This window comes from Malaclemys terrapin, chromosome 9 (assembly GCF_027887155.1).
Source record: "Malaclemys terrapin pileata isolate rMalTer1 chromosome 9, rMalTer1.hap1, whole genome shotgun sequence".
NCBI lineage: Eukaryota > Metazoa > Chordata > Testudines > Emydidae > Malaclemys > Malaclemys terrapin.
Window position 1 is genome coordinate 51905 of NC_071513.1, and position 14022 is coordinate 65926.

The 14022-nt window shown below is 42.4% G+C and overlaps 1 protein-coding gene across 2 annotated transcripts in view; it reads right to left on the reverse strand.

The window, feature by feature from the left end:
- Nucleotides 1-493: 493 nt before the first annotated feature.
- The window catches only part of OGT (O-linked N-acetylglucosamine (GlcNAc) transferase), a 58315-nt gene continuing 44786 nt past the window's right edge, over nucleotides 494-14022 (reverse strand). For both annotated transcript variants that reach the window (XM_054039228.1, XM_054039227.1), the window contains exons 19-22: nucleotides 10166-10318; nucleotides 4352-4604; nucleotides 3257-3380; nucleotides 494-1535 (exon numbers count right to left, since the gene is read on the reverse strand). In XM_054039228.1, coding sequence (XP_053895203.1) covers nucleotides 1361-1535; nucleotides 3257-3380; nucleotides 4352-4604; nucleotides 10166-10318 — 705 coding nt within the window. In that variant the 3' untranslated portion in view covers nucleotides 494-1360. The remainder of the gene's footprint in view (nucleotides 1536-3256; nucleotides 3381-4351; nucleotides 4605-10165; nucleotides 10319-14022) is intronic.

The window sequence follows — 14022 nt, forward strand, 5'->3', positions numbered from 1 at the left end:
TTACTGAATAGATGTGTGTAGCACACTTAGCAAGACTGACATTGATTAGTTTTAAACTGCAGTCCATGACCCTCCGCACAGATTTAAGAACAAAATTACTTACGGTAATTCATGCTTGTTCAATACAAAACTCAGCCTCAGAGTTTACATACAGCCCATGGCCTCCAAGTTACCACATATCAGTGAGATAATGACACCCCCACATTAAGAAAAAAGCCTTTCTGGGTGGTCCTTAAATACTGCAATAATTAATTATATATATAACTGCCCACTTGAGAGCTTTTCAGAGTTGGAATACTTTTTTTTTATAAACATTAATATACTTGATGCAGATGTTTAGTAGATGAAAATCTATACTTACCTGGGATTTCATTTCTGCTGAAATGAATAGAACTATTTAAAAGCCAAGCTATGGAAAGGAAGGTAAAAGGCCAGCAGCCCAGAACATTGTTTTGACAGCAGCACAGAAGGGGTAGTAAAGGCGAAACGCTGGTCAAATGGGTCAAACTGGGCAAACCAGATCTTTATTTTAAAAAAAGTCCTTGCTACAGTACATAGGACTGTGCCTCTGTACATAATTAACAATCATTCCTGAAGGATTTGTATTTGGCACCAGTTTGTTTATTTCAAAACAGTTCAGGGGCATTAATTTTAAACCAATTTTGTTTTTCAACAGAATAGGAGCTGTCATCATGAAGCCAATTAGCTGAGATACAGGAGAATATATATATATATTTTTTTTTTTAAACCAAGCACTGAGTTCTCATCTAAATCAACACAGTACAGAAAGTTCCAAAACAGAGGTCAAACATTAAAAGGCTGATATAGGCTCAAGTGGTTTATAAAACCTGTAAAAAGACTACACCAGCAAATATGCCCTTTCAATCTGCACAGTTAAGAAGTTAATGCAGGGAGCAACACTCACTAGTTGGAAATCATGTCATGGAAGAATCGCACATATACCAACAGGAACACCTGAAATCAAACATTAAAAAGCTCCAATTCCCAATCCACATAAGAGGAGAGAAATTCATAGGAAGATTGAATCAATCCATGAAATCACAATTGGATGGACAGTTCACACTTTCCCCATCAAGCACCAGGCCTTGCAAACATACAGTACATGTGCACAACCCAATCTTTTTCAAACTCCTTATGGAATAGAAAGTTCCCAATCTCTACAGCCTCTCCCTATTATGCACAAAGTATGTCGGTCTGTGCTCTTAAATCACCATCATGTATCACTTCAGTCACAGAGTACCAGGCAGATTAAGTAGAAATGCACTGTCTTTAGCTCCCATCTCCTTTGCAGAGGAGTTTGAGAGGCTCAATTCTGGGAGAGTTGTGTCAGCAGAGTCCTTCATGCAGATTCACTGGTCTCTATTGGCTTAACCATATGGTCTGGTTTGTTGCCAGCAGCGTAGTGATCCCACATCTGAAGGTAAAGCCGCTCCAGTTCCATTGTGTACTGTTTGGTGTTGAACAAAGGACTTGATATTCTCTGCTTCCAGACTTTACTACGAATTTTCTTCAGGCTACACAAAGAGTTAACAGCAAGCAGTCAGATGAGAAGTAGACACAGGAACAAACGGTTATTATGATCTATTACCTCAACTAACCCAGAACTCTCAACACACCATTGCTTCAGCAAATCCCTTTATTGTCATCCCCCTACCCAAAATCCATGTTGTTGCTCCTTCCCCAATGTGGAACAGTTAACTTCACAGAAACTCAACTTTTTCATTGTTGGTGAAAATGCTATGGACATTTGTGTTAGTACTGCTACATGCTAATTAACCAGACCCACCAACCCTTTGATACAGCCCCATCGGATGGAATTTCCCCAACTGCAAGTGCCCCTTTATTTCAGTCTAAGTTTTTCTTTCTGAAAGGAAAGTGAAAATGCATTTTGTTTGAGTTTACTTTCTGCAGAAGGTTCAATATGTCAGCATTCCTATCTCCCTTCCAGCAGCTGCACAAAGTAAACAGTAATCTCCAGACAGAAGGTTCTTTATTACTTTGTAGCTCCACAGGGAATCAGAAAAGGGGAAAACATGAAAAAATGACCATGTCTAATTTCAATAGATTTGGTCAATCCTTAACACTCAGGCCATTAACAATGACTATGTGGATACACTACCAAGAAGCAGAGTGATCAGGAGCAGTGATTACAAGGTTAGGATTAAGTAAGGTCTGAGTTCTAATTCCAGCTCTGCCAATGTCTCAGTGTGATATCCTGCACATGATGTTCAATCTCAGTCTCTAGATCTGTAAAGTTACAATTACTTCATAGGGAATACGTTGAGGGTTCCTCAATCCTGGGAGGGCTAGTCAATGATTGTGTAGTAGTGATCTGAACATGCAAAGAGCCAAGTATTTTTAGGGAGGACAAGTGCATACTTTGGGCATTTCATGATACTCACCCATCTGAACATGCCACGCCCCATTCTAGTATAGTTCCCTCCCACATCTGCCTTCCTAGCTCCTATTATGGCTATTTAAAGAGCTTAACCCTCCCTGAGAAGGCAGCCTGTCTCTCACACCCCGCCCACTCTCTTCAGCATGGAGCCCTGGGTCTGTGCAAGAATCCCCCCACACACACACTTTGCCTCCAACCCTGGCCTCTATTGAAGGCATATATTGCTCCCTTCTGCTGCTTCGCGGTATGAGAATACTAGATCCAAGAGAGTAGTTTTTCACCCCAGATGGGACTTAGGTATATCGAGATATACCTATCTCATAGAACTGGAAGGGACCTTGAAAGGTCATGGACTCCAGTCCCCTGCCTTTACTAGCAGGACCAGTTTGTGCCCCAGATCCCTAAATGGCCCCCTAAAGGATTGAACCCACAATCTCTGGTTTAGAAAGCCAATGCCTTATCCATTAGGCCACTGGGGCCCTTCCCCCCAACAGAGTAGGGAGGAGGAGAGGAGGTAATTCCCTCAGGACACATTGCAGATATGAATTCTAGCCCAATTCCTCATTCCAATGAGCACAGACCTTACTTCCTCATCAGCAAAGCAGTTTAGTGGCTACTTCAAAACCTTGGAGGTCAGTCAGCTCCCAAGGTAACAAACAGCGGGTAACTTCATCAGTCAAAGTAAGTTCAACAAAACTAAAGTAATGACATGCCTCACTGCTTAGAGCCGTTTATATTTATGTTTATTCCATTTTGCTTCCTAACACTCACTATCCCCAATAATGGTGCCTTAATGTTCTAGATCTTCATTTCATCCTCCAAACTAGATGTACTTACTATTCTAGATCAGTTCCCAGTTTAACAGCAATATCTTCATATTCTTGTCTACTCTTAGCAATAAGTTCAAGACAACCAAGGCAAGTAAGCTGGGAGGCAGCAACCCGTGATGCAAGAGTTTCCCCTGTAAAAAGAGAAAAAGTGATAACCAATACTCCTTCTTGATGCTTTACAATTTACTTAATTTTTTTCTCCTGCCTGAGAAAATACATAAGGGGAGGTTGCTACACTGATTATCTGTTCTGGAAAGCCTGCCCACTAGCTAGAACTGGGATGCACTTAATTTTTTTACTATCTATGACAAACGTGGGCAAACTACGGCCCGTGAGCTCCCAGCTGGGGAGGCTAACCCCCGGCCCCTCCTCTGCAGCCAGGCTGCCAGCGCTCTGGATGGCAGGGTTGCACGCTTTGGCCGGGCGGCGCGACAGCATGACTGGCTTTGGCCGGGCGGCCAGACATGCTGCTCTGAGCGGCATGGTAAGGGGGCGGGGGCTGGAGGGTTGGCTAAGGGGTGGGGGGTCCCAGGGGCAGTCAGGGGACAGGGAGCAGGATGCAGTTGAATGGGGTGGAGATTCTGGGGGGGGGGGCGGTCATGGTTGGATAAGCATGAGAGTCCCGGTGGGCTTGTCATGGGGCAGGGATGTGGATAGGGGTCAGAGCAGTCAGGGGGCTGGGAGCAGGGGGGTTGAATAGGCATGGGGTCCCGGGGGCCTGTCAAGGGGCGGGGGTGTGGATAGGGGTCAGAGCAGTCAGGGGGCTGGGAGCACGGGGGTTGGATAAGGGGTGGGGTCTCGGGGGCGGTTAGGGGACAGAGCGGGGGGGGATGGATGGGTGGGTGGAGAGTCTGAGGGGGACGGTGGCCAGGCTGTTTGAGGTTGGCACAGCCCTCCGTACCCAGCCCTCCATACAGTTTTGCAGCCTCAATATACCCTTCGGGCCAAAAAGTTTCCCCACCCCTGATCTATGAACTCTTCATACTAGATAGTTACATATACAAGATAAAAATAAAAACAAGAAGGATTGAAGGTCTATAACAATTACATTCAATATGAATTGTCACCACGTGGCTACAATCTTGTTTCCCTGAGACATTACCTGGCATAGTAACCATGGGAGTTCCAGCCCAGAGTACATCCATCCCAGTAGTGTGCCCATTACAAAGTGGAGTATCTAGACAAACATCAGCCAACTGGCCCCTCCGCACATGTTCCTCTTTGGGGGCAACAGGAGAGAAGATGATTCGGTTCTGGGGAAGGCCCATGTTCTGTGCATATTGTTGAATATTGGGTTCTCCTACAGCTGGGAAACGCAACAGCCACAATACGCTATTTGGAACTCGCTTCAGAATCTACAAACAAACCAGGAAGGAAATAAAGGGTGAGTGTGTAAAAAACATTCAGAAGCATCACCCTCCTGGATAGATCAGAACAAGCTAATAGTGGCAGGAAATAATAGAAATGTATGACTGGAAGGGACATAGATAGGTCATTTAATCCAGTCCTCTGCACTGAGGCAGGTCTAAGTACTATCTAGATTATCCCTGACAGGTGTTTGTTTAACCTGTTCCTAAAAGCCTCCAATGACTTAGATTCCACAACCTCCCTAGGTAATTTGTTCCGGTGCTTAACTACCCTGATGGTTAGGAAGTCTTTCCTAACGTCGAACCTAAATCTCCCTTGCTGCAATTTAAGCCCATTGCTTCTTGTCCAGTCCCCAGTGGTTAAGGAGAACAATTTATAATGCTCCTCTTTATAACAACCTTTTATGTACTTGAAGACTTAGGTCCCCTCTCAGTATTATATTCTCCAGATTGAAAAGATTGGGTTTGTTTAATCTTGCTTTGTAGGTCATGTTTTCTAGACCTTTATCTTTTTTGTTGCTCTCCCTCTTGACTTCCCTACATCTTTCCCCAACTGTGGTACCCAGAACTTCACACAGTACTCCAGCTGAGACATTATCAATCAGTGCGGTCTTGTCTTGCTTACAACACTCCCGCTAATACATCCCAGAATGACATTTGCTTGTTTTGAGTCAACAATGTAATACTGTTGCAAAACAAGCAAACAACATTGTGGGATCTATTAGCAGGAGTGCTGTAAGCAAGACAGAAGATGTAATTCTTCCACTCTACTCAGCACTGATTGATAAAGGCTTAGCTGGAGTACTGTGTGCGCTTCTTTCCCCAACTGTGGTTATTAGAGGTGGACCAACTAGAGCAGCGGTTCTCAAACTGTGGGCTGGGAACCCAAAATGGGTGGCAACCCCGTTTCAATGGGGTGTCCTGGGTTGGCAACAGACTTGTTGGGGACAGGGGTTGAAGCCGAAGCCCAAGGGATTCACGCTCCTCCTTCCGCACCCCCATCCTCCGTTGGCAGGTCTGGGGCCTCGGCTCAGGCTTCAGTCCCCCCTCCCAGGTCACGTAGTAATTTTTGTTGTTAGGAGGTCGCAGTGTAATGAATTTTGGGAACTGCAGAACTAGAGGAAGTCAAGAGAGAGAACAAAAAAGGACTAAAAGTCTAGAAAACGTGACCTACAAGGAAAGGCTGAAAAAGCTGGATTTGTGAAATGCCTCACTTTCAAAGTGGAAGTGAAAGTCAGTCACACAATGTGTCAAACAGTAAGTGCTAGCTTCTGGGATACGACCTGAAGAGCAGAGTGGATACAGCATGCACCTCTCGTTTTGCTTTTTTACCACAGTTTAGGTGAAAGTCATGTTTGCCAGTTAATTTTAATAAGACAAACAGCAGCACACAGGGGTGTGTACCCACAGCAGATGAAACGACGAGGTGAATTTAGCATTGATGAAAATGCTGGATTCACAGCCTTGGAGATTAAAGATTCCAATTTATTTACAGGGAGCACTATACAGTAGTGCATAAGAACGGCCATACTGGGTCAAACCAAAGGTCCATCTAGCCCAGTATTGTGTCTTCCGACAGTGGACAATCCCAGGTTCCCCAGAAGGAATGAACAGAACAGGTAATCAAGTGATCCATCCCCAGTCGCCCATTCCCAGCTTCTGGCAAACAGAGGCTAGGGACCCATCTCTGCCCATCCTGGCTAATAGCCATTGATGGACCTGTCCTCCATGAACTTACCTAATTCATTTTTGAACCCTGTTATAGTCTTGGCCTTCACAACACCCTCTGGCAAGGAGTTCCACAGGTTCACTGTGCGTTGTGTGAAAAAATACTTCCTTGTGTTTGTTTTAAACCTGCTGCCTATTAATTTCATTTGGTGACCCATAGTTCTTGTGTTATGAAGAGTAAATAAACTTCCTTATTTACTTTCTCCACATCAGTCATGATTTTATAGACCACTATTATATTCCCCCCTTAGTCATCTCTTTTCCAAGCTGAAAAGTCCCAGTCTTATTAATCTCCCCTCATACGGCTGTTCCATGCCCCTAATAATTTTTCTTGCTCTTTTCTGAACCTTTTCCAATTCCAATATATATTTTTTTGAGAATGGGTGACCCCATCTGCATAAAATATTCAAGATGTGGGTGTACCATGGATTTATATAGAGGAAATATAATATTTTCTGTCTTATTATCTATCCCTTTCTTAATGATTCCCAACGTTGTTTGCTTTTTTGACTGCCGCTACACATTGAGTGGATGTTTTCAGAGAACTATTCAAGATCTCTTTCTTGACTAGTAACAGCTAATTTAGATCCCATCATTTTATACGTATAGTTGGGACGGTGTTTTCCAATGTGCATTACTTCGCATTTATCAACAGTGCAAAGCTTCCTTACAGTGCCTCATCAGTATGCCTCAACATAAGAGCAGCCATACTGGGTAGGACCAAGGGTCCATCTCGCCAGTATCCTGTCTTCCAACAGTGGCCAATCCTAGGTGCGTCAGAGGGAATGAACAGAACAGGTAACACTGGTCTACAATTTTTGAGAAGTTGTCTGCTTCAGAGATAAAATGTGCTCTTTATTATGTATTTTGATGTGCTGAATTCAAATATGACAATTAAAACAACTGATTGGCTACTGTTTCTAAGATATTTAAGTTTTTACATTTTATGTCTATGTATATTGTGTAGATAGAGTTTTAATCATAAATTGTAAACCTAGGTCTTTTCATGTGTTTATGGTTGCTTTACATGATAATATTTCACCTGTCCTGTTTATGTAACACTTTAAAAATCAGCAAAAGGGTTATATAAATAAAATGTATTATGAAACAAAAGGCAAAAAATTATTATGTACATAGTTTAGTCCTATTCAGTGTCTACACGGCGCTTCTTGGCTTGTCTCTTGTATTCATTAAATGGAGCATCTCTTGTCACTGTCAATAGTCTGCAAGCATTGATGGGCTCCATTTGCCCTGATAGCGTTTCTCCATTGTTGCAATGTCCTGGTGAAATCGCTCGCCGTGCTCGTCGCTCACTGCTCCGCAGTTCGGTGGAAAAAAATCTAGATGAGCATGTAAAAAATGTATCTTTAGTGACATGTTGCAACCAAGGCTTTTGTATGCCTTGAGGAGGTTTTCCACCAACAACCTGTAGTTGTCTGCCTTGTTGTTTCTGAGAAAATTTATTGCCACTAACTGGAAGGCTTTCCATGCCCTCTTTTCCTTGCCACGCACTGCATGGTCAAATGCATCATCTCGAAGAAGTTCACGAATCTGAGGACCAACAAGGACACCTTCCTTTATCTTAGCTTCACTTCTCCGTGGAAAATTTCCAAGGTTGTACTTGAAAGCTGCTTGTGTTTTGTCAATGGCCTTGACAAAGTTCTTCATCAGACCCATCTTGATGTGGAAAGGTGGTAACAAAATCTTCCTTGATTCAACAAGTGGTGGATGCTGAACACTTTTCCTCCCAGGCTCCAATGACTGTCGGAGTGGCCAATCTTTCTTGATGTAGTGGGAATCTCTTGCACAACTATCCCATTTGCAGAGAAAACAGCAGTACTTTGTGTATCCAGTCTGCAGACCAAGCAAGAGAGCAGCAACCTTCAAATCACCACAAAGCTGCCACTGATGTTGGTCATAGTTTATGCACCTCAAAAGTTGTTTCATGTTGTCATAGGTTTCCTTCATATGGACTGTATGACCAACTGGAATTGATGGCAAAACATTGCCATTATGCAGTAAATCAGCTTTAAGACTCGTCTTCGATGAATCAATGAACAGTTTCCACTCATCTGGATCGTGAACGATGTTGAGGGCTGCCATCACACCATCGATGTTGTTGTAGGCTACAAGATCACCTTCCATGAAGAATGGAACAAGATCCTTTTGACGGTCACGGAACATGGAAACCCTAACATCACCTGCCAGGAGATTCCACTGCTGGAGTCTGGAGCCCAACAGCTCTGCCTTACTCTTGGGTAGTTCCAAATCCCTGACAAGATCATTCAGTGCACCTTGTGTTATGAGGTGGGTTCAGAGGAGGAGGATGGGAGAAAATGTGGGTCCTGTGACATTGATGGTTCAGGACCAGAAGTTTCATCCTCTTCCTCGTCTGACTCAAGTGAGAATGATTCCGGTGCATCAGGAACCGGCAGTCCTCCTCCGTGGGGTACTGGGCGTATAGCTGATGGAATGTTTGGATAATGCACAGTCCACTTTTTCTTCTTTGACACACCTTTCCCAACTGGAGGCACAATGCAGAAGTAACAATTGCTGGTATGATCTGTTGGCGCTCTCCAAATCATTGGCACTGCAAAAGGCATAGATTTCCTTTTCCTGTTCAACCACTGGCAAAGATTTGTTGCACAAGTGTTGCAGCATGTGTGTGGGGCCCACTTCTTGTCCTGATTTCCAATTTTGCAGCCAAAATAAAGGTGATAGGCTCTCTTAACCATAGTGGTTATACTGCGCTTTTGTGATGCAAAAGTCACTTCACCACAAACATAGCAGAAGTTATCTGCACTGTTCACACAAGTACGAGGCATCTCTGCTCACTTTGGCTAAACAGAAATGTGTCCCTTTGCAAAATCAAACACTCACAAATAAGAGCACGACCTGTATGATTTCTAGAGCTGATATAGGGCAATTTGTTCAGCAGAGTGATGTAAGCTTCGTTATGATTGCATCATCCATGACTTCTAGGAAGAACATGATGCAATTCATATCATGTATGATGCAATATCAACTTCAGATTGCATCATTCATTGTTTTGCCTAAAAAGCAAGTACTGTCCAAACCCAGTCATGGATTTATTCACAGATCCAGTCAAAGATGTATTTTAGTCATTTCTGGTTTAAATTGAGATCCCTTCCCTTTATAACTCACTTATCCTCCGCCATTCCCAAGTCAAGGGTCGTATATACTGACCCAATAGCATATCTTGAAAACTAGAGCCAATCAGCAATTTTAAGCATCATTTTCGTTCTCAGTAACCCAGAATTAGTAAAGTTTGACTACATTTATTTCAGAAGCATTTTGGCTGTAGAGCAGTGTAATCATCAAGTGATCCATTCTCTGTCACTCTGACCTGAAGTGAGATGTTCAGCCTCTGTACCCATCTAATGGTTGACTTGTCAGGGAAGAGCACAGATAATGGTGCAAATAAGTGCCAGTTGTAGTGGTGTAAATTGGACAGTACTGAACTGCTTATTACACATTGACTATGAAAAAGCTGTCAGAAGGGTAACAATTTTCACTCAACTCCCAACTCGGATCCGATTTATAATGAGACCCAAAGAAATTCCAAATCCCATTATTATCCAATCCCTTATTCCGGAGAGTATTGTAAGGATTCAAAAAGGTCCATGCCAAATAAATATTCTCAACCAACCAGGCAAGGAAACTGAAATCTTTCCCTGACCTGAATAGGGGCAATTTAAGTTAAAGATCTGTTGCTCATTTTAAAACCATTCCTGTAAACAAGACAGCAGTCAAATTATGGAGATCTGATCTGAGACTTAGTAGCAAACATAACTACTCACGTTAGCCCACATTTGTAAAGTGGAAGGGTCAATCTTATATAGCTGGTTAAAGTTACAGTACACAACAGCATCCTCTGGTAACCCATACTGAGAGCGGGTGGTAACAATGATGGTACGTGGAACCTCTTCTCCAGTTGCTGCCTTGTTGTTAATCTAGGAAGAATATAAGAAACTTCAACTATACAGCTAATTTAGAGCACTGAAACTCAGACCACAGGGTACCTAATGAAATAATCCAGTCAAGTGTTTAATAGCATGAATACTTACCTGAAGAGCGGATTCAAGTTATGTCAAATATGAGGAAAAGGAAGGTTACTCACTCGTAACCAAAATACTTTGAGAGGATAGCTGCACGTTCACACACTTGGAATGTATTCATGGTGCAACTTGGATTAGTGGAACCTTCTAGGAACAAAACCTACTGGAGAACTTGCACACTTCCTGGCCTTCCCCTCGCAGCTCTAAATATCTGGTGGACAAAGCTATAGAGGCGGCATGGCATGCTGACTGTCTCAGTTTCTTCCAACACCGCCTCCTCCTACCGTCTCAAGTTGAAAGTACGACTGAGAAAGAAGGAAAGTGCGCAGAGGTCATCTTAAAAGAATGTTAATTATAGGTGAGTATATTTCATTTCTTCATGTGGCCTCAGCACATTCCCACGCTCGTGTGTTTGACAAGTAGTACTCCTACCTCCATACAGTGGGATAAAGAGGTTCAGTTAAACAGAAAAGGTAATACTGCCTGAAATTGTGCATCTGCTTTAGATGGCACAAACTAATATATTTTGTGAAAATATGAAGAGAGCATTAAGTGGCAGCTCTATGAATTAGATATATTGCCATATTAATAGAGGAAGCTTCCATGGCCTCATTTAGTCAAGTCCAATTGGAACACTTCTGGGTGAAGAACAGGTATGTTCATAACACTCTTCAATACAGTAGTCCTACTTTTAAGAGTTCATAAAATTGTAGTATATCTTCTGAAAGGAAGGAGTATGATCTTGCAAAAGTTTGAACATTCAAATCCAGAGTGGAAGGATGGTCTAGCAGTTAGAGCACTTGCCTCAGACTTGGGAGACCCAAGTTCAATTCCTTGCTCTGTTAAAGACTTCCTGTGTGACCTGGGCAAGCCACTTAGCTCCTCTTTACTCCAGAGGGGGATGTAAGAATAACTACATTAAAGACTGAAGAGCTAAGATACTACAGTGATTGGGGCCATATAAAAAACAAAAGAGGGAGACAGAGACAGCATCTATATCTGGACAGCTGACAAGTAAAGGAGACTGTTCCCTCAGCAGTGGACACAGTAGCTGATCCAGACAAGAGACTTCTGATGGTTCCCTTTGCGGCTGCCTTTCTTCAGTCCTTTTAAATACAGGGTAATACCTTAGAGAAGGCTAATATGACCTCATGCCATATTAGGAAGGTGGTCTTGCAGTCTGAAATGTTGGAACAGAGTGTTGAATACACACTCTAGCTCCCCTGATCCAAGAAAAGATGTCATACCATGAGTGGTTAGATTCTGTATAAGTGTGGATTTGAGGAGTTTTCTATGAGTCATAACAATGACTTAATTATATGAAAAGCCAAATTCATAGTCTAACATCCTACATCATAAAGACCATAGAATTTCCTCCAAAATAATTCCTTCTGAACTAGAGCACCTCTTTAAAAAAAAAATCCTATCTTGATTTTAAAACAGTTCCACTGGATAATTACCCTTGCTGTTAAAAATTTATACCTTATTTTCCAGTCTGAATTTGTCGATCTTCAACTTCCAGACATTGGATCTTGCTATACATTTGTCAGTTAGATTGAAGAATCCATGATCAAATATTTGTTCCCCACATAGATACTAAGAGACTCATCATGTTGCCCCTTAACCTTCTCTTTGTTGATATAAGTAGACTGAGCTCCTTGTGTCTTTCACTATAAAGACATTTTCCAAGCTTTAATTAGTCTCATGGTTCTTCTCTGAACCCTGGCTAATTTATCAACATCCACAATTCAAGGATACCAGAACTGGATGCAGTACTCCAGCAGTGCTCACACTGGTGCCAAATATACATTAGCTGTTTTGGCCACACTGTTACTCAGCTGTTTATCCACCTTAACCCCCCCAATCTTTTTCAGTCACTGCTTCCTAGGATAGAGTCCTTCATCCTGTAAGAATTGCCTACACTCTGTTCCTAGATGTGTACATTTAGCCATATTAAAACATGTTTACTTGCACATAGCTTACCAAGCAATCCAGATCACTCCACATCAGTGGCCCATCATTTTTATTATTTACCACTCCAATCTGTGTCATCTGTAAACTACCAGTTATGATTTTATGTTCTCTTCCAGGTCATTGATGAAAGTTTAAACAGCACAGGTCCAAGGATGGATCCCTGCAGGACCATTTTACAAAAGCAGCTGCTCGATGATGATCCCCCATTTACAATTACATTAAGAGCTTTCAGTTAACCAGCTTTTAATCCATTTAATATATGCCATGTTAATTTTGTATTGTTCTAAATTCTTAAACTTCTGTAAGGCATCTGACATTTTGATTAAGTATATTGTATCAACATTTTTCAAGATTAATATAATCTAAGTAAAAAAAATGATCGAATCTGTCAAACTATTTCCCATAAACCCATGTTGAATGGTATTAATTATATTACCCTCCTTTAATTTTTGATTATTGCTCTTTATAAATATATCAGAGGAATAAATATCAGGGAGGGAGAGGAATTATTTAAGCTTAGTACCAATGTGGACACAAGAACAAATGGATATAAACTGGACATCAGGAAGTTTAGACTTGAAATTAGATGAAGGTTTCTAACCATTAGAGGAGTGAAGTTCTGGAACAGTCTTCCAAGGGGAGTAGTGGGAGCAAAAGCCATATCTGGCTTCAAGATTAAGCTTGATAAGTTTATGGAGGGGATGGTATGATGGGATAGCCTAATTTTGGCAATTGATCTATCTTTGATTATTAGCAGGTAAATATGCCCAATGGTCTGTGATGGGATGTTAGGTGGGATCTGAGTTACTACAGAGAATTCTTTCCTGGGTGCTGGCTGGTGAGTCTTGCCCACACGCTCAGGGTTTAACTGATCGCCATATTTGGGGTCAGGAAGGAATTTTCCTCCAGGGCAGATTGGCAGTGGCCCTGGAGGTTTTTCGCCTTCCTCTGCAGCGTGGGGCACGGGTCACTTGCTGGAGGATTCTCTGCACCTTGAGGTCTTTAAACCATGATTTGAGGACTTCAATAACTCAGGCATAGGTTAGGGGTTTGTCACAGGAGTGGGTGGGTGAGATTCTGTGGCCTGCGTTGTGTAGGAGGTCAGTCTAGATGATCATTAAGGTCAGAAGGGACCATTAAGTCTAATCCCATATCAGCCACTCCATTATCTTGTCTGGGATTAATGTCAGACTGACGGTTGTAACTACCTGGGTTATCCCCTTTACCCTTTTTAAATATCAGCACAAACTTGGCTTTCTTCCAGCCTTCTAGAATTTCTCCAGTGTTCCACCACTTACGGGGTGGTGGTGGTGGTGGTGGGGGGGGGGGAAGAATCAATCAACATTATGGTCCAGCAAGCTCTTCAGCCAGCTCTTTTTAAACTCTTGGATGCAAGATATCCAGACCAGCTGATTTTAAAGCATGTTTGGTTGGATCTAATCTTTATATATCACAGTGACAAGGACCTTAGGTTTTGTTCCAGGCACACAGACAAATGCCTGAAATGGGACATTACTGGGCTTTTTAATCCGATCAGGGGTCTAAGCCAAGGCTGTTCAAGTACTGGCTTATCACAGTGTTTTGGAACCAGAAGGCTTTAGCCACTAATGCTTCCTGCAATGACA